Source organism: Trachemys scripta, chromosome 12, assembly GCF_013100865.1.
Source record: "Trachemys scripta elegans isolate TJP31775 chromosome 12, CAS_Tse_1.0, whole genome shotgun sequence".
Classification (NCBI taxonomy): Eukaryota; Metazoa; Chordata; order Testudines; family Emydidae; genus Trachemys; species Trachemys scripta.
This window is the reverse complement of record NC_048309.1, coordinates 12055049-12078815: the sequence shown is the minus strand read 5'-3', so window position 1 is coordinate 12078815 and position 23767 is coordinate 12055049. Positions and strand designations below refer to the sequence as shown.

The 23767-nt window shown below is 38.7% G+C and overlaps 1 protein-coding gene across 5 annotated transcripts in view; it reads left to right on the top strand.

Moving 5' to 3' along the window:
- The window catches only part of SPO11 (SPO11 initiator of meiotic double stranded breaks), a 50699-nt gene extending 29293 nt beyond the window's left edge, over window positions 1-21406 (top strand). The window contains exons 2-14 of one of the 5 annotated variants that reach the window (XM_034787204.1): window positions 834-989; window positions 3429-3542; window positions 6784-6872; window positions 8449-8515; window positions 8765-8873; window positions 9491-9577; window positions 11610-11643; window positions 11900-11997; window positions 13122-13221; window positions 18633-18670; window positions 19839-19915; window positions 20157-20268; window positions 20905-21406. In XM_034787204.1, coding sequence (XP_034643095.1) covers window positions 835-989; window positions 3429-3542; window positions 6784-6872; window positions 8449-8515; window positions 8765-8873; window positions 9491-9577; window positions 11610-11643; window positions 11900-11997; window positions 13122-13221; window positions 18633-18670; window positions 19839-19915; window positions 20157-20268; window positions 20905-21024 — 1200 coding nt within the window. In that variant the 5' untranslated portion in view covers window position 834 and the 3' untranslated portion in view covers window positions 21025-21406. Of the gene's footprint in view, window positions 1-833; window positions 990-3428; window positions 3543-6783; window positions 6873-8448; window positions 8516-8764; window positions 8874-9490; window positions 9578-11609; window positions 11644-11887; window positions 11998-13121; window positions 13222-18632; window positions 18671-19838; window positions 19916-20156; window positions 20269-20904 lie in introns of all 5 variants that reach the window. The other 4 variants (XM_034787203.1, XM_034787205.1, XM_034787206.1 and 1 more) reach the window with 4 other exon arrangements.
- Window positions 21407-23767: the final 2361 nt, after the last annotated feature.

Genomic DNA, 23767 nt, shown 5'->3' with positions numbered 1-23767 from the left:
CTGCAGCCCCTCACTCTTTTCCTCAGCCTAGAACACCTTTCACTCCCACTCCTTGCTTGCAGGCGCACACCTGGGCCACTATACAACCCTTTGTCCCTGCCTAGGAGCCACTTATTCCCTCCACATGTGGTGCTCTTCCTACATGGCAGCTATTATCATGCTGTTTAAAAAGTCCACCTCGCCTCTTGTTAGCCACCTGACTGCGCTAGTAGGGATCGAGATTGAGCAATCAAGGCTCAGTCAGTGCATGCTTTCGGGAAAGTCATTAGTCATTAAGGGTGTGTGAAAAGCCATTGGTCTGTCAGAAAGGGCGGGGAAAGTGGTGTCAGTCTGAAAGGGCGGGAAAAGCCATTGGTCAGCCAGAAAGGGCGGGGAAAGTGGTGTCAGTCAGAGAGGGTGGGAAAAGTCATTGGTCAGCCAGAAAGGGCGGGAAAAGCCATTGGTCAGCCAGAAAGGGCGGGAAAAGAGGTGCCAGTCAGTAAGGGCAGGAAAAGTCATTGGTCAGTCAGAAAGGGCGGGAAAAGCCGTTGGTCAGCCAGAAAGGGCGGGAACAGAGGTGTCAGTCAGAAAGGGTAGGAAAAGTCATTGGTCAGCCAGAAAGGGCGGGAAAAGCCGTTGGTCAGTCAGAAAGGGTGGGAAAAAAGGTGTCAGTCAAAAAGGGTGGCAAAAGCCATTGGTCTCACACTGCTGCTTCTTCAGGAGTCTCCTACTCCTCCTCACTGACTGGCCCTTTGCTGCCCCTATTATTGGGTTGGGGAGGTTAGGAAGTTGATGTTTGATGCTCATAATAGCCCATTTTAATCCCTTTGCTGAGGGTTTCACCTCTTCTACAGAATGTCTTTGTCCCTCCCTGGGGAGACAGACTGGTCTGCATTCACCTTATTGGATCACCACAGGATTTCCCTGCTGCGTTCCATCAAGGAGGCAGCCAGAGAAGAGACCAGAATTGTGGAAACTGGCCCCTCCAATAACATTTGCCAAATCACTAGGTAAATCTTGACAGGGTGAAGTCTCAAAGGGTGCTCACACAATCTTCCACTGGTGTGGGTGTAGCAGGTCCCTGCACCATTGCACACACAAACAGCGTCTCAGTTCTTCCATGTCAAGGCAAGACACAAGTTCCCCTATAAAAATATGCTATTGACACAGACAAAAAGGGTAGCTGTGACACTGCACATACATGGTGCTATAATTCACTCATGCCAGTGTGGAAAATAACAATCCTCCCCAAAGCCTATTAGCATAGGCAAAAACAGGTCCCTGCACCATTGCACACAGTGCCCTGATCACTCATGCTAATGTGAAAGGCTGATGCCCCCCAAAATACCCCATTGGCTTCAGCAAAATAGGTATCTGTGCCACTATACAGATATAGTGTACTGATGGAACCATACCAGCCCCGTATGGAGGATGTGACCTAAAGTCCCCCATTGTCAGAAATGTCACAGCACACACACAGCATCAGGTTTCACCTATGCAACCACATACCTACTCTAAATAATAGAGTTTAATATCAATTTTTTCAAAACCATAATTTGTAATCTATTGCTTAAATTGAGAATGAAGATAAATAAAATTAAATATTTTTATTTATCTTCATTCCCAGTTTAAACTACAAACTCAGATTAAAATTTAGTTATAAAATTATTAGTCTCATAAACTGCAGATTTGCATTTGGAATAGTTTTCCTCTTGTCTACATATCATTGTTTGCTAAAAGTACTATAAGATTAATTCTTTAACAGTTTTTTCTTTTATGACATAATTATTTAAGTGCATTCCATGTACTATGCCAAACTACTAAATGTTCATGTGTGACCTGTTAGAAATGAGCTAACAGGCTGTATCCTGATGTAAGATCTATAGTGCCTAGCACGGCTTAGCCCAGATTTCATTATTATTAACCCAAAGTGCATTTTAAATAGGCATAGTCGGCCAGCACTGTGTGCTTACTAAAACTGAGTTCATCTCTTGAAAAGGAGATGGAACAGAGTAAAGAATATATGTAAGTTGGTAGAACTTTGCAGCCCTCCCAGCTTCTGATGGCCCAGAAAGCAAGAAATCAGGATAGGAAATGAAGCTTGGACCTTCCATTTGACAGTGTAGAGCAGACCATGCATTTTATTACAGAAATGGGAAGATACCTGGCAAAACAGTCTGAGGCAAACTTCAAGATGCATATGAAACATAAAAGATAACTATGGTATCTAAAGAAATAGAGTCAGAAGAGCCTAATGATAAAAGTAAATATAAGGGACATGTCAATGCCAAAATTTGGATGATCTATCTATCTATCTACCATTCTATCCTAAGTATTTATATGTCCCGCATCACCATAGTATTTGAGTATACATCTTACTTGCATAATAGCCCTATTCAGCTTTGCTTTTCTATTTTACTCTACCCCTTCTCTACACTTTACAGTGTTTCACCTTTTGCCCATTTTCTCTGCACTCATTAGAATCTTTTTTAGAAGTCATTAAGTTTTATGAAGTAGAGTATATGTCTGAAGGTTAAGAGATAGGGGACTCAATTATGCAGCTGCTTCATAATGGCAAGTGAACTTATGCAGGGGCTGTATGATCAAGCCTTTTTATTTGTATTGACTTTGCAACTATGTTGCTATTTGACCTTAGTCAGCAACAAAATTGGGTTGCAGGTAGAACATTGGGCTAAAATATATTTAATACACTTTCTAGTGCTTACCAAGCTTTATACTGGCACACTGTGCACTTGTAACTTTAAGGACAGTTCAGAGGTTGGAATCAGATTGCTTATGAAAATAAAAGGCATCAGTCACAACACTTGGACCAATCTCTTATTTTGCTATAAGGGATTTGCTGCATGGTTAGTTTGTCTGCTTAGGTGAAAAACATAGATTTTGTCCTTTTCACTGTGCATCTTTTGAGACAAATCCTTCATATAATTAAAACCTCAACAGTTCGTTCAGGGCAGCAGATCAAAAGGTTAATGTGATATGATACAACAGGAATTATTTGTACTCTTGAATATTTTTGCAATTTACAGCATTTAAAAACAAGTTAACCCAAATCACAGCCAAAACCAATATTACATCATTTAAACTAAAACATTAATCATCTGTCTCAAACCAACCAGTTGGTCTGAAAGTTCAGCTGGTTGAAAATCTGATGGTATGAGGAGTGGCTGGAAATGTATTTTTAACTTGTGCAACTCAGTCATGCATGTGGAATGGCAAATCAAGGATTCTAGGGAAACTAAGCAAGACAAAGTTCAGGAAAGTAGTAGTGGGAGAATGTAGTGTTATCCATCTTTAAAATCAATACATAAATTGTAACAATTAAGATTTTAAATATTTGTTGTAGATTTTAGGGGAGGGAATCAATGGTAAGAATTGACAGTGAATTATGGTTAATCATACAAAACTTTAATTAATATTTGTTGTTTCAGTTCTGAGATCCTTGGAGCAATAGAAAATGTTATACAAGATATAGTTACAAGTCTAGCCAGAAACAAAGCACCTGTTCTCACCTTGGTTAACAGATCAGATTGGGGAAATATACAGTAGGTATTACTAGTATGTGTGTTTGATTATTATAAATACCACAAATGGATGTTATTTGTCTTCATTAAATATTTTCAAATGAGTCCACCTTATGAAATCCCATGTACAACAGAATCAATAAATGACTTCATGCTTCATGGCTTCAGCCAATCAACTCTAGGAGTCAGGAATGACATTTTTTCCTCAATGTATTCTGGGTTTTGGGGTGTGGGTTTGTCTTCTTCCTCTGAAGCACCAGCAATTGCCACAGCTGGAGTTGGGACACTGCTTAATGTAGACCAATGCTGTGAGGTGGTTCTGAAATTCACAGGTGCTTGGCTCCTGGTCTTGCCCACATCTCAAGATCTTATTGATCACCAGCCATATGTGGGGCCAGGGAAGAATTTTCACTCAGGTCAGATTGACAGTGACCTTTGGGAGATGGAGTTCACTTTCCTCTGCAGCATGGAATATGGGTGGCTTGCTGAGTGCTAGGGCCTGTGATGTTCAGGAGGTCCCTTCTGATCTTAAACCCTATGACTATAACTTTATTTGTTAAAAAACAAAAAGCAACCAACCTTAGAAGCTATTTTTTTTAAAAAGTGATCTTTAATAATCATTATGCACAAAGAGTCATTAGAGGCCACAACAGAGGAACACAATGTGGAGGGGAGAGTGACACCACTGTAAAAGGAGAAGAAAGTGGAGAAGGTCATACAGAGGATATTAGACTATCCTTTTCTGGTGGGAAGAGAAAACAGATAATGGGTTGCATATGATTGAGAAACCTGGTTCAGGCTGGATCTATTTCTCCAATTTATTCTCTCTGTTTTCTCAATTTCTTCTCTCTGTTCTCCCTCATGTTATCTCCTCATCTCAAGCTCTGCTTCTTTCATCTACTTTGTGATGTTTAGGCTTCTACCCTTTTTGCTATTCTCTCTCCTTTCTGTCCCCTTATTTTAGTGTCTTTCCTCCCCTGCATACTGTTTCTTTGTTGCTCTATTCTGAGTGCACTTGCGGGGAAAATTATTATATAAGGAATTCTTATATAATGAGAATAAGAAACTTCTCTCAAAAGATATTCAGTTAACCAAAGGGCTTTGTATGGTCCAGTGGATTTAATGGTTTATGTCCTGATAGTTTCAAAAAATGTTTTTCTTATATGGCAATAAAATTAAAATAGTATAACAATCTTTGGCAATGTTAAGGGCGCTGACATTCCAGGCTAAGAGAACAAATATGAGATATTGTATGCCATCAGATCACATAGGAAGAAAAAAAAGTGTTCAAATAAAAAAAAGTGAATACCATAGTGTTAAAATAAGGTGTTAGCAATTAAATAAAAATAATTACATCCTTATTTATGATGGGCCAAATTCCAATCTCAGAGATGTTGTTCCTAAGTAAGGCACCTATATTCCACTTTGCCCTGAAACCTAGAAGAGAGCAAATAAAAATAAGTAGGAGCAGAATGCTTCAAAGGCACTATGTGTGGGGTGGCAGTAAAGTCAGTGGGGCATATTCCCCTTTTCCCTCGGAGCCTTTCCATTTCAAACCTGCAGGGCTGGAGCTCTGCAGAGCAGGAAGGGGTGGAACTAGGGAACAGCTCCATACATAGTATGTGCCTTATAAACACCGGTAGGTATCCAGTTGGATATCTGTCTGAAAATAAGTAGTACTGGTCCCTATGGTAGTACCATTAGTTTCCACTATCCAATTATACCTCCTTCAAAAAGGAAAGTATTGTAAAATCACGGAGAGGAGAATCAATAGGGAATTCTTTTGCTAGAGCAGGTAGCACTGCTTGAGCTCTCACATAATGCAAGGTTGGAGCTTCCTTTACCCCAAGTGTCTCTGAGAGCCACAGTGATAGTCTCTAAGGTGCCACAAGTACTCCTGTTCTTTTTGCGGATACACGGCTGCTACTCTGAAGCCTGTGTTTACAGCTTATTCTCAGTATTTCCCTGCAGAGTTCAGCATACTGCTCCCTAAAGGGAACACTTCTCACATACAGCATGAAGTCAGCCTAACAGAGTGTCTTGGGCCCTCTGTTCCCTTTTCATGAATTTTACAATGGGTAGGTACACTATAGGGTGCATCCAACTGAAAAGCAGGAACACCTCTCTGCAGTGTTGCAGTCCAAGAGCAAAAAGTCATTCCAAAATAAAAAGCCAAATAAAATGGATTTGAGAGAAGATTTTAATTGCTGTTCGTTTTTCTCATACATATTGTCTATAAAGCACCATATACAGTTATGGTGCTATTATACTCAATAAAATAATTATTATTACCATCACCCTAAGTCTGATAGTTTTGAAAAGTGTCATCATTCTATGTTGCATCAGATTTGAAGATGATGCTTGTAACATTTGTCAAAATACTCCAATTTAGCTTTGATATTACAAAATAACAATGAACAAAAACCTTGTTGCTCTAATATCTCTTCAGATATGCAGTTTTTCTCTTATTTATTTAGGTGTGCTTGTCCATTGTGACACCCTGCACATTCTCATGCTGTGTGGTGTGTTCTGCCACCTAAAGGATGCATGAGGCAATACATGTGACAAGTAAAGAAATAGAGAAGTGTTATGTTAGTGTATTAAAAACTATTATTGTAATTTTAATATTGATACTTTTAAAAAGATCAGTTATTAAAAAACAGGATAAATACATGCAGAACTCTTGTGGGAACATTGTGCTTTAGAACAAAAATTATCTATAACAACAATAATAATTATAGAAATCATTCTTACCTAATAAGAAATGGCACTAGGAAAAATTTTGTTCTGGTTGTACCTTTCAATAATCTTGTGACTGTTAATCCTGCAACTGTGAAATTGACGAAAAGAAATTTTGATGAATCCATTTTTGAGGCAATAGGGAACATAAGATGTTTGATCCACAAAGTGTTAGAGACGGAGTTGAGGCACTTTGCTAAAATTGTCAAGGGCATCTAAAATAAATATTGTTAGTATTTTGGTAATATGGAGTACTTGGATGGAAATATAAACACCTTATTGTTCCAGGAGGTGGTATAGTATAGAAACAGCATAGTGGATCCCCAGGTAGCTAGTAACACTGGCTTTCCAGATGGGTTCAGCCACCCCACTGATGTTAATGGGGTTCTGCCTGGGTCTTGGAAACTGCACTAGCAGTTCTCACTGCAGGAATACAGGCTTAGTGTGAACTACCTGGCACAGAATAACTAATTGTACTTTCCCTTCATCAGCTTTTTTATTTTATTTGTTCACAAAATGTCAGGTTTAAAGATTCTGTAGGTCTACAGATGATCTCTCATTATACCACAAGAAAAATAAAAAGTGACTGTCCCAAATCAGCACCAAAATTTGGTAAGCTAAAAATATAGCAACAGAGTTCTCTATTAGTTTTGTCTTTTGTTTTAGGTTTGTTTATCATACTGCAGTATTCGGTAGAAGAAATAAAACATACTTTGTGTCATTAGAAGTATATAAATAAAACAAAACTCAGATCTATCTTCTAAGCCCCAGTCCTAACCCAGTCTTTCCCATCTCTGTTAAATTATAATGTTAATTGCCATGGAAATAGTTAATAATTAATATAGAACCTTTCTGATTGATACAGTAGAAATTAGTTTCTGTGGCTGCTGACCTATGTATACAACCGCACCACGAAGCAAAACACCTGTCTCCCACTCTCTCTCTCTCCCCCCACTGGGATCTGGCATCCAAACCCCTGCTTAACAAGGTCAGTTCAGGGTGACCAGTGCTTAATTTGCAATGAAAAAGATTCCGGGGCTCAAGTAAGTTTTTTATATTCATTGCTGATGTGACAAGCCAACAGGTACTGGGGCTATTAACTGCCAGGCCTAGAGGTGCCAGGGCTCAGCCTGGGCAAGCCCTGGCACAAATTAAGCACTGAGGGTGACCCCCTCATCAGGACAAGCTAAGTACAGTTCTGCTGCCCTTTCCTCACACAATAACAATATTTAATTATCCCCGCATTCAATACTAAAGTGATTAGTAACCCAACACCAGCCAAAATTGATCACTTGGACAACACAGCTGTATCTGCTGGATACCTAGGCAGAGTAGGTGTGTGCATGTAAATACAGTCTGGTCCTGAACAGTGTTCCCTCTAATTTTTTCCCACCCATGTATGGAATGAATTTTGTTATGTGCACCAATATGGAGGTGCTGTGGGCCGAGGGGTTTGGAGTGTGGGAGGGGGCTCAGGGCTGGGGCAGAGGGTTGGGATGTGGAGGGGTGAGGGCTCTGGCTGGGGGTGTGGGCTCTGGGGTGGGGCTAGGGATGAGGGGTTTGGGGTGCAGTGGGGCTCCCCAGGGCTACAGTGGGGAGAGAGGGCTCGCCCCCAGCTCTCTCTCCTTGCAGCAGCACCTAGGCTGGAGGAGAGCTCATTCAGACCTTGCTTACAAATCATAATTTGAAATTATAAGGTTGGCCAACATCACCAAAACGGAAAAAACAACAATCGTGTGAGGAAGCTAGTCTTTGTTCATACTTTTCAAACCTATTATGCTTTTTCAGGTACAAGTATTTTATCATATACTGTATATGCTTTTAAAGCATGCATTTTTGTTTCGATTTCAATTCAAATTTCCAACCAATGACTACATTTGCAACACTGCATGTAACTAGTTGATTGGGGGATTGTATGTTGGGGAAATCCAGGAGGGATGTACACACACTCCCGGGGTGGGGGGGAGGGTGGCAGGGGAGGGTGTAGGGAAATCCCTGTTGCACACACATTTCTGCAAACACAGTTTTGAAAATGTGGGATAGAACTGTTAAATTGTTAAAAATAAACGGGTTACTTTGCAAAAAATAACTAAGCTCCTATGCCATTGTTTTCATGTATAATATAATTTAGTTTATTTATTCTATAGCTTTATACTGGCTAAGTTTAAAATATGATTTTATTTTCCAGCTCTAATTCTTAAAATATTATCTGTGATCTACAAGATGGTGCAAAACAATACATATGCAACCAAAAGGTAATAGACTGCATTTCTCTAACTGCAAATCGAAAATATATTTTAAGAATTTTATATAGATAAAGTAAGAACCTAGCTATTAAGCTTGTCAAATATCATAACACATTTTTATATGTAAAATGTTTGAAACTGATTTAATTATTCATGCTGTCATTAAAATGTTCTTTTACAATCTCAGAATCCTATGATTCAATCAGTATTGTATTAAAATTAGTTTATTTTTACAAATACAATATTTTATCTTGATAGAGATATATATTACAGTGATACACTACTATTTGGTAGCCAGAGTGTTGTGGACAATATAGTCAATGACATTTCCTGCATGCTTAAGATACCTAGGAGAAGTCTACATATAGTAAGTAGTTGCTTATGGTTATTATTATTATTATTTATTAAATCATATATATTGCATTATATGAACAACTGAAAAAGTAAGAAAATGATTGGTAGGAAGTATGTATGTAGCAAAAATTAAAAATTGTAATTTTGTTAAATAAAATACACTCTTTATTTATTATTTTTATAACGCTCACAGATGTACTAGAGCTGGAGGTAAAATGCTGGCTCTTTTGAAGCTGATGGGAGTTTTACCATTGACTTCAATTAAACCAGGATTTCAGCCTTAGAATCTAAGGCCTTGATTCAGTAATTTGTGCTTGAGTGGTTTGCTGATTTGGGGTCTAAATGAGGGTTTAACATATCTAACAAAGGAACATGGCATCCTTTCAGATTTTATATTTGTTTCATGCCTTGACATTTGTAACATTTTTTTCTCTGTAAACACAATTAATAGCATATGTTAAGTTATGTAGGATGAATAAACTAAAAAAAAAATCTGTATTTCATGATGATAATAATGATCAGTAACAGCTTATTTCTGGTCAGAAGTCTTTTGTAGCTGACTCAACTTTTCCTATCCAATGTACAAAATTTACTATACAAAATTTGAGTTACTGCTATTTTTCCCCCCAGCTGTCTACAACTAAGGGTTGCATTGCTGGTAACTTAAGTTATACTGAGGAAGATGGTACGAAAGTGAATTGTACATGCAGTGCAACAGTATGTATTACTAATATTAACATTTTTATGTCCAAGTTTGTGTGATTTCCTATATTTGTTGTGACCTAATTTATTAATGTATGTACATTTGTGCCTGTGGCAAACTTAGACATTACTTAAACTCTCACTACTAATGCCCACTTCCTACAAATGTTATACATTCAAAATTCTTAAGGAATGCAGCAAAAGTTTTGCATGACAAAGGACTGTAAGATCAGAGCCTCCATATACTTTTGAATGTAATCTCTGTGCGCTTTATATATTGTAAATTTGGGGGTCAGCTATAGAATCAACAGAAGCACTTACCTCTTGGGAAGAGCAAACTATGTTTACATTACCTTCAGGGTCGGCACTAGGTTTTTTGCCACCCCAAATTGCAAGAACTGTCCAGGCAAAAAAAAAAAAAAGAAAAATGGCCGGAATGCTGTCCCTGGAATTGCCACGTGCTTGCTTTGCTGGTGCCTAGAGCCAGTCCTGATTACCTTCCATATTGGAAGTTCTGCAGAGGAAGACATTTAATTTGTGGTTGAGGCTCTCTATGACATTGATCTGTCTATGTTGTGCTCTGAATTTGAGTGTCCTGGGCACATGAACACACACAATTTTTGGCCATGTGCGTTTCTGGCAGAGTTGGAGAACAATCCCTTTGCAGTACTCTGACCCTGTCCTCTGGGTGCACCTTTCACTGCAATGGGCATGCCACTAGGATCTGTGTGAGTAAAAGTACATACAGTGAATAAAGCCATATATTCAGAGCCAGGAATTTATTTATGGACCTGATTCTCTTCTCACTTACACAAGTTTTACACCAATAAAAACCCACTGAGTTCAGTGGAGGCACTCGTGACTTCCATCAGTGTAAGTAAAAGTCTTCAACTCATTCGTATCCAAGTATTGCGCCACATTATGGCTTATAACAATAGGGTCTCACATATTAGAAAGAGCTATTTATAACTCTTATATTATATTTACAGACATCAGAAAGAGTTCTGTCATCAACCTCATACAGATGAGAAAACTGAGGTAAAGAGAAGTTAAGAGTCAGATTTTCAAATGCTCAACACCAATAGTTGGGCTGAGATTTTGAAAATCCATGCACTGCTTTAAATGGGAGCTGAGTTCTTTTGAAAGTCTAAGCCTAACAGATTTGCCCAACGTCATGCTGCTAATGAGTAGAAAGCAGGAAATAAAACTGATTTTCTGACTTCCGCTATCATTCCCTGGACAATGTTTCTATTCTAAGCACAAGTGAATGATTTAAAAATGGAAAGAAAACCTTATCTATCTTTACTTTGTTTTTCCTCTAAATCAGAACTGTAAAGATCTCCATTATCCATGCTCCTCTACAGGGCCTCACATTTCTATTTATGGAGTTGGTCCACATTGGCACCTGCGATGATACAGCAGTAAGAAATTAAAACAGACCACACATGTCAATATATACAGACTATTTTGCCAAGATCTTCTTCCATTTCCTGCTATTTCATCCATATGTTTGCCAGACTGAGCCAAATCCTAATCTGAGATGTGAAGTAAGCATTACCATCTCAAATTATCTGTTACAAAACAGTTAGAAATATAAAACAAACTCCAAATAGAGGTTATCAAAAGCTGGAGTTTAAAGGTCTTTTGTAAAGATCTTTAACAAGCATCCAATTACGTTTTTAAACTTGCTTTAAACTTGCAGTCTCACACCCAGTGGTTTTTTCCTGGCTAAAACACAAAGGAAAATGGGGAGCTGCATCACCATGTAGTGATCATGTGATGGGTGATCCTGCATGCAAGTAGCATCATATATTTTTGAAAGATGCCTTATGGTAGTAGTAGGATCCCTATACATCCTTGCTTCACAGCAGGATGTATAGGATAGAATATGCCTATAAAGCAGTGACGGTGTCAAGAGCAATGCTGTATATAAAAAGATGAATGGTCGTTTCAGGATGTAATTTTGACCTTCATTACCTAATGTCGTTGTTTTAAAATACATCATTTTCTCTATTTAAAATTATTAATTTCATTTTTGTTGTTTTAGGCAGTTGTGCCATCTAATGTTCAAGGAATTAGAAGTATCCTTTAAGGAAGAAGTCTAATTGTAGACTAAAAAAAAAAAAAAAAAAGTATAAACAAAGAATACTCCAAGTTAAACAATGTTTTTTATGATTTTTTTCTCTACTTCTTGGCTCTGAAACTGAGTTATGAGCACTGCCTTTGGCTTGAAAACAAGTATATTAGAGCATTCATTTTGTAGTTGATTAATATAATACAATGCTACAGATTTCGTTTTATATGTAGCTAGCCTTAATATCAAAGATGTGATCACAGATGCAAAATTTATACTGATTGTAGAAAAAGATGCAACTTTTCAGAGGCTCCTGGATGATGACTTCTGCAATAAATTGTCTCCATGCATAATGATTACGGTATGCATCTGACATTTACATTCCACCTCTAGAACTAAGGGTTTTAATAATATAGTAACAGTGTGGTGATTTCCAAAAATAGCTTCAAATATATTGAAATTAAAATAAGAAATGTTTAACTCCAACATTTTCCTCCATTTTTATTAAAATAATACCATAAAAATTAGTATTTTTTTATTAAAATAATAAATGAATGTTTATTATTTTTATTAAAATAATACCATAAAAATGGAGAAAAACTGAATTATATTTAAGGCAGAAAGGTACTTTCTGTTCTTATACATATTTACAAATACACATTTTATAATCTTCTTTTCCAAAAACGTTTCAAATAAGGTTGTAATTAGTACTCTTAATTCTGCCATATAACAGAATGAAATGTGGAATATGTAACTTAGTATTTTTTAAAAAACATGTAAACAACATATAACATGATATACTGTGTTTAAAAACGGTATTACAATTGGTTAAATTAATAATCCATGGATTAAGGGGTTTTTTGAGATTGCACAAATCAAGTAAAGAGAATAGCTCCTGAAATCAAATTATTGTGAAGATTTCCTAAATGTAGAGGAGCACGAATGGAACAGATCGTAGTGGTTGTTGTTGAGGGGTTTTTTTTGTTTGTTTCTTTTGATTTGTAATGAAAGAACAAAGGGGAAAATTCTGGCTACTGTAAGGAAAGTAGCTTACCTCACCCCATCCCTCAGAAACACACACAATACTACTTTTGAAGTATATATATATGTGTGCCCAAATCCAGGTGAAGTCCACCCATATTTACAGCCACCTTACATATTCTTTTTGTGCCATTAATATGAAAAAAAGCACAGGTTTTTTTTATAGTGAGCATGGCTTGATACAGACATCTGATTATGCCTGTGTGCATACCTGTTACGCCGTTCTTCCCGCTCCCATACCCATGGTGGCTATCATACAGGACATCTGCCATGCTGCTTTGTAACTTTTCTTGGAGCTACAATACAGGCAACCATCTTCTCCCTACACAATAACTGCAGGACAAATGTTCCTGCTGTTTTTTTATGACATACCTAAGCACGTGTCTAGTCAGACTTTGTTTTAGTTAATTCCAAAACTTATGATTTTATTTTATTTTCCCTTAGGGAAAAGGAGTACCAGATCTGAACACAAGACTTCTAGTCAGAAAGTTGTGGGATACATGTCATATTCCTATTTTCACCCTCATGGATGCAGATCCACATGGTAATTGCATGCTAACAGCAGAATAGAACCTTATTTATTTGACTTTTAAGACCCGAGCTCATGTTATGGGTATGTGAATGGAGGTTCCCATCAAAGCTGAAATTTCTAAACTCAACCAGAATGCCTGCAGGAGTACTGAGGAGTACTGTGACATCTATGCTGGCCTTCCTCCACTGTTTAATGCAGAACTGGGGCATTCCTCACCCTCTGGGGTGACGAACACAGCTGTTGGCTCTAGGCAATCCTGGACCTTGTGCCTAAGGAGTGAAAGGACTTTCCATAGAACTTGTGAGTCAAAGTCACTTAAGATCAGATTTTTAAAGGTACTTGTGCACCTAAAGATACAAATAGGCACCTCATGGGATTTTCAAGAGTGCCTAGGCGCCTAACTCATTTACATCAAAGGAACTTAAGTGCCTTGGGGCTATTGAAAAGCCCATTAGGTGCCTATCTGCGTCTTTAAGCACCTAAGTACCTTTGAAAATCTGGCCGTTAGGCATTTTTGAATAGTCCACCCTTAGACTATAGCTGCTCCTTGGCAGGTATATGGGAGGATGGAATAGGGCTTTTTGCATCCTTTTCCCAATTTGGGACTAGAGGAAAGCTAGCCACATACTCTCAGCAGAACTTTATATATACTGTGATGCATACACTTCTCAGTCAAGGCCCAAATGGGAGGCAAATGCAAAATAACAGACATGAAAAAAATAGTACAAGATGATTTCAACGTGATTTTTTTTTAATTTGATTTAGGGTAACCAACATTCTTTATAGCTCCACCCTCATAATCCAACACTTGTAATGTCAGTAAATTACCATTCTGAAAGCTAAATACTACAAACTTGATGTTGGTTAGAGCCAATTTTAGTCTAAAATGAGGGGCATGCCTTTTAATGCAGGATCACTTAGAGCTGCCAGTATGATGACCCATTTCATAATGGTGCTTTGGATATTGTTCCATTGGAAAAAGCAAAAACAGGAAATATTTTAAAATGTCACAGTTTTGTTTTCTTCTAATAGACAAACAGTTATGTACTGCAGGTCCAATCCTCCAGTCGCAACTCATGCAAAATTCCCATTGACTCTAATGGGAGTTTTGTCAAATTAAGGCGTACTGGATTTAGCCCTAAGAAAGTAGTATGATGTGTTCTAAGTAAAATAAAAATGTATCTTACTGTGTTCTACAGCTAAAATTTGAATCCTGAATATAGATTTATTCACAAGTTTATAACTTTTTCCTGGTGAAAGTGTATGTTTTTTGTTGTTTCTCTTTTAAATTTTCACTATACTTTGATAGAGACATCATGGACAATGACATTTTGCCTCTTCAGTTTTGCAAAGAATATTGGGGATGGAGCATGAGGAATTATTCCAGTTGCCATCACAGGCGCTACAATCTTTCTCCCACCATTATGTGGGAGGCAGGAGAGTCAGACCTAATGGATGACAGAATCTTTGCTGTCTCCATATTTCTGTGACAATGATGTGGGGGAAAGCAATGAAGCTGAGAGCTGGTGGAAGGTAACTCATTGCTGGAGTGGGAAGCACGCTTTAAGAAGCTGATGATTCAACTACAGAACATGCTTCTTGATGTGTAGTTTTGTAATTACTCTTTGAAATATGACTTTTTCTAAACTAATGTATAGCTTTGTTTAACGAATTTATGACTAAGGATAGTTAGAATGCTGATCGTTAAAACTTAAAATGAGGTACAATGGAAAGACGGGTAAAAACTGAGACATTGAAGAAGAGCTTGACACCCTCCATGTTGACTGGGCTTTTGCTCAGAACTAGGTGTGGTCATGGAATCCCATTTTTAAAAATCTATAAATTAGTAGCTGTTAATATGCATTTTAATTAAGTAGTAGTCTCCATTACCAATTAATAATACAATATAATTAACTGGAATTTGAACCAAAAACAAGATGGAATGTAAATTAAGGTCAATTTTCTCTCAGCGGTGCTTTCAGTGAAAAAGACATTTGATTAAAACATGACATTAAAATGTTTAGTAATACTGAATAATTTAAATAATATTTTGCCAGTGTTTAATGTCATATATTAATGTTATGATTAGCAGAGCAACTCAGTTTATGATGAAAAACAAAAAATGCTGAACTCTAAACAACCCAGTTTAGCTTCAAACCTGATTTACTGAATCAGAAAGGAAATCAGATGGGCAGGATTTCATTTCACTCAAAATGTTCTGACTGCCACTAGTTAAATAACAGAAAATAAACACTAGAACAGTAGTGTTTTATTCTGTAGTGAAGGAAATTCAGTAAATATTCCTTAGGACAATAAAGAACCAAATTTATTAAGCATGCTTGAGACTGACAGTTGACTGTTTAGAGAATGATCTAAATTTAAAATATGATTTAGTAGGAAAAAGTTTTTCTTAGCCATCTATATATCGTATTTTAACATAGCCTGACTGCATAGCTGTATAGTTCTGTTTTGGAAGAACATAGAACAGTTTTCATGTATTCCCACAGACAATGGGTGAAATCTTTGCCCTGCTGAACTCAGTGGCATATTTGCAATTGACTTTAATGGCATCAGGATTTCATCCATTGACTGTAAAATAGGAGATGCTCATTTGAACTGTTATATCTTTCTTTTTGAGAGCTGGTTGGTTCTTACTATTGTCTGAGGAAGACAAGGTGGGTGAAGTAGTACTGTATCTTTTATTGGACTAAGTTCTATTGGTGGAAAAGATAAGCTTGTGCGCTTCACAGAACTCTTCCTAAAGTCTGGAAATCATAACCAGAGTCTCACAAATAAATATATGGTGGAACAGATTGCCAAGCCTAAGAGCTTGTCTACACTTACATTTTATAGCGGTCTAACTTGCTGGCACAGGGGTGTGAAAAATCACCCCCCTGAGCACAGCAAGTCTGAGCACTTTAAAGCGCTAGTGTAGACAGGCTCCAAGCGCTGGGAGCCACGCTCCCAGCACTCGGAGCTAAACCCCTCATGTAGGTGGATTACCAGGAGCGCTGGGAGAGACCACATTCGCACTTCAAAGCGCTGCCACGGGAGCATTCCCACGGCAGCGCTTTGAAGTTTCCAGTGTAGACATATCCTAAGAGTTAACACACGTAAGAAATCTATTAACACCTCTACAGTTATAGGACAAAGGCAGATTAGTAGTTACAAATAGTTGTAATGAGCCGGAAAACCATTCTCCGTTGAGACCATGATTTTTAGTGTCTAGCAGAGTTACAAATTTAAGTTCCCATGCTTGCCTTTGGAAGGTGTTATGCAGGTTGCCTTTGAGGATGAGGACTGATAGGTAAGCTATGGAGTGATTGCTTTGTGAAAAGTATTTGCCCATGGGTGATGGGTTTGTTTTTGTTTTTGTTTTGGTCTTTTATCATTTTTCATTCAAGAGCATAGTGAGTGTCTAGTTTCACACATATCATGGTTTTCTGAGCATTTGATGCACTGGATGAGGTACACCACAAGTTGTGATAGGCATGTGTAAAACCCATAGATCTTGAAAGATGTATTGTGGCAGGTATTGATCATTATAGTGGTGGAGATACGTCTGCAGGTTTTGCATCTTTTGTTCTGGAGGGTGTGGTGCCAATTTGAGTTGTTGTTTCCTGGTCTGTGGGGAGTTTACTTCTGATGATGAGCTTGGCAAGGTTGGGGGGTTGTTTGAAGGATAGAAGTTGGGGTCCAGGAAAGATTTCTTTCAGGATGGGGTCCTCATCAAGTATGGGTTGTTTCACAATACCCTGTATGGGTTCCAGTGTGGGATGGAAGTGACAGCAAGGGGTGTGTGGTTGGTGCAGGTTCTTTTCCTGTATTGAAGCAGGTTCTCTGAAGGTATTTGGGTGGCCCATTCAATGATGTGATCTACTTCTCTGATGGAGTGTCCTTGTTTGATGAAGATGGTCTTAAGTGTGTTAAGGTGTATATCCCACATGTTCTTCCCAGAGCATATTCTGTGGTATTTGAGTGCCTGGCTGTAGATAATGGATTTCTTCGTGTCTGGGATAGTATTGGATCTGTGGTGATCCCTGTAACCTACTAACCCTCTTTTGTCCTATGATCGTAGAGGTGTTAATTGCCCACTTCACTCTAAGGGTACGTCTACACTACCCACCGGATCGGGTAGCAATCGATCTATCGGGGATCGATTTATCGCGTGTACTGTAGATGCGATAAATTGATCCCCGATGGCTCTCCCGTCGACTGCTGAACTCCAGCTCGGCAAGAGGCAGAAGCAAAGTCGACGGGGGAGCCGCAGCGCGCCGCGAGGACGCAAAGTAAGTAATTTTAATTTGATCTAAGATAGGCTATTCTCGTAGCTGAAGTTGCGTATCTTAGATCGATCCCCCCAGTGTAGACCAGGCCTAAGTGGCTTCTTGCAATATGTGTTAACACCTTATGGTTAACAACCTGTCCCACCTTGTATTGAGCTATGAGACTCTGGTTATGTATTCCAGACCTAAAGAAGAGCTTAAAAGCTTGTCCCTTCCACCAACAGAAATTGATCCAATAAAAGATATTACTTCACCCACCTTGTCTCTCTCAGATTCTGGGTCCAATATGGATACAACATTGCAAACAACAATGGAAGATATTATCTGAGAGGCAGTTATCAAAATGTTGTTTCTTAAGGGGACAGTAAGGGCAGGTCTACTCTTAAAATGCTGCATCAGCACAGCTGCAGTGCTGTGCCGCTGTAGTGCTTTAATGAAGACGCTCTACGCTGATGCGGTAGCTACGTCGATGGGAGAGGCTCTTCTCCCGGCATAGCACTGTCTACACCAGGGGTTTAGATTGGGATAACTGTGTCGCTCAAGGGTGTGGATTTTTCACACTCCTGAGCGACATAGTTATACTGATAGAGGCCGATAGCATAGACCAGACCTAAGAGGTAAAACTGTAGACCTGAAAACACTGATAATGTTCCTTTATCAGACCGTGAAAGGAAAAATGCTAATAAATTATCTGAACAATTAGCACATAAAATAATTAAAATATTAAGACTGTCAAATGAAAAGTATGAAAATTTAGAATAATTGATTAAACCATCAATGTTGAATTCTATTAAGTTGCCGTAGGACAAAGTAAGAGATGCTGTTTTTTTGTGACAGACATGGTATAATATGTAAAAAAACAAGATTCAGGTGTCCATTACTTTTGTATGATGCCTAAGCATAACAGGTATGAAATATTAAATATATTGAGGTAAGTGTCACATTATCAAAAATGTTGATTGTATATGACAATATGCTGTAAAGCTAATTGTAAAACATAAAGGGCCTGATTCATCAGTCCAGTTTTACACCAATGTAACTCAAATGGGCTTACATAAGCATGAAACTAACACAATGGTGAATCACGCCCAAAATGTAGACAAATAGATATGTGACATTTGGTATTCTGTAAATTAGGTATAGAAATAATGTGCATCTACAAGTATGGATCTGTGGTGAGTACAGTTGTTTTCCACTTCAGGTTTACTTAATTATTTTATCATCCGGCCTTGGAGCTGGAATGTGAAAACTGTTAAAGTGTGTTTCGGATGGGTGTTTTCTTTTTTTTTTAACACTAAGAAACAACGTTGGGTCCGAGGGTGCTTTTTTTTTTAAACAAGTTTTTTTCAGTTGCAAAAAGTTGGCTTTTGCCATAACAAAAATAAATTGTGTGAAAATGGCAGATTTTTCATTTTTTTTAAATTTAACAAAATGTGAAGTTTTGCCTGCTATACAAAATTGTCCCTATTATTATTATGTATTATTTGTGGTACAGTAGTGGTCAGGGGGCCCCAAGTGAGATCTGTGCTGCACTGTTCTAGGCAATGTAGTCCATATAGTAAGTCACAGTCCTTGCCCTAAAGAGAGCTTACAGTCTATATAGACAAGACCGATATAGAATGAAGGGAGGAGATATAACATAAGCAGAGTGAACAATGTGATAGTTTGCAAACAGCATGTTATGTTCCCAGATTTTTGATTGTTTATTATTATTAATATTTACTATTATTTATTAATTTTGAGAGGTTTTGTTGGGAAGGGGTTACCTAACACAGAGAGAAAAGAAAGGAGAGGGTACATTATACTGCAAGGAGTGGGGGTAAGAAGGAAAGAGAGAGAGGAAAAGTATGGAGGGCAAGTAGAATTAGGCAAAGACACGCTGACGGAGGAGGGGGAAGTGAATTAGACAGAAAATCCGCAGAGGGGAGAAAATGTCCACAGTAAAAACTATCAGGTCACCTGTCCAAATATATGCTATAGCTGCTTGTCTCTGCTCCAGCTGACTTGAGTTTCTGACTGGCTCTACTCGAGCTCTCATGGCTAAGGGGGGCAGACTGTCCTCTGCACAGTTCTCTGGGAGTGGGTGCAGGCCCCCCGGGGCCCCAGCTGGATTTTAATTTCCCCCCTTTCACTTCCTGTGTTTTGATTTACCTACTTCAGCCACTTGTCCCAATTTCTACAAGCCTGAGTTTCATAAAGAGTTCTGCTTGTGAACAGAGTTAGCTTCATTTTTACAAAACTTGACCCCGTCCTAAAAAAAGCATAAATATTTTCTCAAAGACGAACATAAATAATTCAAATTAAAGGGACACTGAACATAATATATGACATTTCATATTGTAGTCAATGTCTTTTGAAGCCCATCATCTCACAGTTCCAGCTATAAGATGGCTTGGTCTCCTTCCATCTGATATTGAAAGGTTAGTTATTTTCTAGAAGAAATCTAATTATCCCTCTATTCTATCACAAAAAGTATATGTAACATTAAGTCTGATTTAAATCCACAAAAGAAAAGACAATTAACTGTTGATTCTGCTCTCAATAAACTTATAGGTTTTTTTATAGAGCATTTTGATGATTGGAAATAGTAATTTAAGTTGGAAACGATATGTAGTTTAAAAAAAATATTAATTAGGCTAAAACTTTTATCCATTTTTTCAGATTAAATATACGCAAAGATGCATTGATTCCACTTACTAAACAAGATCAAAATAAACTCGCCAGTATGCAGAAGAGACCTTATGTGGCTTGCCAACCAATGTGGAAAAAAGAAGTATGAAGAAATTATATTGTTTTCTGTTTCTTAATCCCTAAAGAACAAATCCTATCTACCCCAATGCCATCCCTCCTGGCTATGGTGAGCTCTGAACATAGCAGAACCAATAAGGTTTTGCTGCACTCCACCTGGAGTGGTCAGGATTGAGAGCCATGCAGGCTGTCTCTGTACCAATGTGCCTGATAGTTCCATCCCCAACAAAGAACTAGCAGCATGATAGGCTTTGCTCCCATTGGCCATCTGATGAGCATATGTTTTAGAGGGGGTTTACTACAGTTCTAAATATCACAGAATAAATTACATCTCTTGAAGAGAGGGAACATGCCATGTGGAACAATTACTTAACCTCCACCTCTGGCTTGGTCTGCATAATTCAGAATACAAAGCACAGTTCATGCAGATATAATATATAGTGGTTACATAGTGGGAAAACATACTGTTTGCTTTCCCCATCTGTTTACACTGCCCTGTTGTATGAATTGCTATGATTTTGCTATGTGCTGCACAATAGAGAGCACATCTCTTTATGATAAATATTAATCAAATCTAATGTAATTTAAACATTTAATTACATCACCCTCTGGGTCAGGCCATTCTCAACAGTACATTAATTTGCAATTTTTTCTTTTTCAGATGGAAATTATGGCAGCATCTAAAATGAAGGCTGAAATTCAAGCTTTGACTTCTCTTTCATCAGATTACCTTTCCAGGGTGTATCTACCAAGCAAATTGCAATTTGGTGGATGGATCTGAATATTTGTTTGTAGATCAACTGTTTCCTGATGTGGATTTGTTTTGGAGCTATTATAATATAAGCCACTATTTACAAAAATTGCATAACATTGCATTATTTCTGGCAATTGTTCTACATATTCAGTGAGGAGATGTAGAGGTTTGCCTCAGCTCCTTATTACATTTTTTTTAATTATGTCAATAGTTTAATTTCTTTACAATTTTGCTTGTTTTTCCCTAGTGTACCTTAAGGACATGAACATATTTTAAATACCATTTTTTCTTTCCATTTTGTGGCTATTGTACATAACTGTAGCAATAATTCCAACTGTAAAAGTATTCTCCTTAAAAAGATATTGAAATGTATTTGAGGGGAGAAATTAAAAAGTTATATTTGTTTAAATTTGTGTCAGTTAATTCACAGTCTACTTTAAAGCACAATCAAACTAAATCTGTGTCTTCTGATATGTTTTACTTTTGAAGACAGGGAAGTAATTTAAATTACTGTAATATTTTTAAGGTACAATCTTCTGAAAAGTTACTATAAACATGGCATTTCATGTTCCTCATAAATGAATCCATAACAAATGTGCTTAGCTTGCAGATAAAAGAGATGAATATTCTAACTGCTAACTCCATAAACCCAAGCTGAGATCAGAAAGTCAAGATGGGTTCTTTCATTCTTGCGCAACAGTAATAAGGTTCTGCAGGCCAAATTATGCCTCAGTTACTACACCCCCATTGCAATCCACAAGTGAGCAAGCATTTTTTTACTGATTAGAATTTAGTAAACAATTCTGTTAATGATGTATAGGACAATAGAATCCATAGACCACTTACCGTATATACTCGCTCATAAGCCGAATTTTTTTAGCAAAAAAGGGAAGCACCAGAGAAGGGGGTCGGCTTCTGAACGGGTATACAGAGGGAGAGGTGGGACACAGACAGGCCCTCCCCCCAACAGAGGGAGCAAGGAGAGGCAGCACAACCAGCAGAACCAGAAGGGAAGAGGCGGGGCCGAGTCTCTCCACTTCTGGCCACGCTGCTCTCCCCCCAGCCCCTGAAGCAGCTGCAGCTCCGGGGCTGGCCGGCTGCAGACGTGCCGCTTGGCCCCGCCCCCCAGACCAGGCTGTGACAGCGCCACCAGAGCACGCTGCGGCCGTGCTGCCCGGCCCAGCCCGCTGGAACATGCTGCGGCTGCACCACCCGGTCTGGACCACTGGAGCAGGCTGCGGCTGTGCTGCCCAGCCTGCTGGAATAGTTCCAGCCAGGCCAGAGACATCCTCCCCTGGCCCTCCCCAGATAAGATGGGAAGGGATGGGATAGGGAGAGTGTGGGGGTCCCAGGCTAGAGGTGGGGTCATGTGGGGGGTGGTCACAGGGGTTACTCCCCTGACTCCCAGCTTCTCCCCCCAAAAAAATTTCCCCACCAGTTGCTGTCCTGGCCCGTCAGGGTAAGCAGCTGGTGTGCTGGGACACTTTGTTTACTTAGGTTTACCTCCGTGCCTGCAGACGTGCGAGGTAAACAAACCACCTTGGCCCACCAGAGGCTTATCCTGATGGCCCGGGAGCCAAAGTTTACTGACCCCTGAATTATAGTCGGTTTATGAACGGGTTATAAATTTTTTCCATTTTTACTTATCCATCTTGGGGGGGTCAGCTTATAAATGAACCGGCTTATGATCAAGTATATACGGTAGTTTTGTTGGTGCTAAAATGCTGACAGGAATAAAAAGTGACAAAAAATAAGTTAAGTAATTATATACAACTGAATGCAGAGAGAGTGTCTCTACTGGATGCTTTTCTAAAAGATATGATCTAGGAATTTTTATGTGGAAGTTCTATGGTCCGTGTTATACAGGCGGTCAGGTTAAAGGATCACAGTGGTCCCTTCTGGCCTTGGAATCCATGAATTTATGAATAAGAACGTGCTGTTTCTACAGTTTCTTTTCATAGAACTGCAATTTAAGGTACAGTACATCAAATTAGTACCTGACAAGGAAAAAAGTCTGTAGACTATATCACTTGTTCTTTTATTTAAAAGAGAATCACTTTTTTTTTCTACCTACTGTACAGTACCCTAGTTCTGCTGCATTGTGGCACTCTGTCATTTGCATCACTTCAAGCGTCTAGCTACAAAAATAGCCTAGACCGGAAAATTAATGCACTGGTGTCTTGTTTAATCAGTAGCTGTAATAAATTCTTACGATCATTAAAATTCCACTTTTCTCGGCTGGTAACTGATGTGGGACATTTCCTGTCCTATATTACTTGATATAACCATCACAACTCAGTTGGTCCTATTCCACCATCCCAACATAGTATAAGGTTACATGTCTATTCTTCTTAAGAAGGTGTTAATTATGTAAGTACGTTCTCATTAAGTATGTTTCCATGTAATCTTTAAAGGTTTGTTTAGCCTTTTGGCAAAAGAATTTAAGTGATCAGATGCACCTTTTTCTCTGGTGCCACCCTATTGTCTTTGGGCCTCCTGCCTCAAGTTGTTATGAATAATTAACTACAGGATAACAGTTTTCCTTCTTGATGGGGAAAAACAGCAGAGTTGCCCACGGGCCCTAAGCAATATGCACCCTGGGCCTTGCTAACACAGCTCTGCCACCCGCAACACCATAGGCCGGCGCGTGCACAAGTGTGCAATGCCCTGGTCACATGACCCCGTTCCTGTCCCATTATCCCCCGTCCGGCAGCACTCCCGCGCTCCGAGTCAGCCCCGCCCCTTTTCCCTCTGTGAGCTCGCCCCCTGG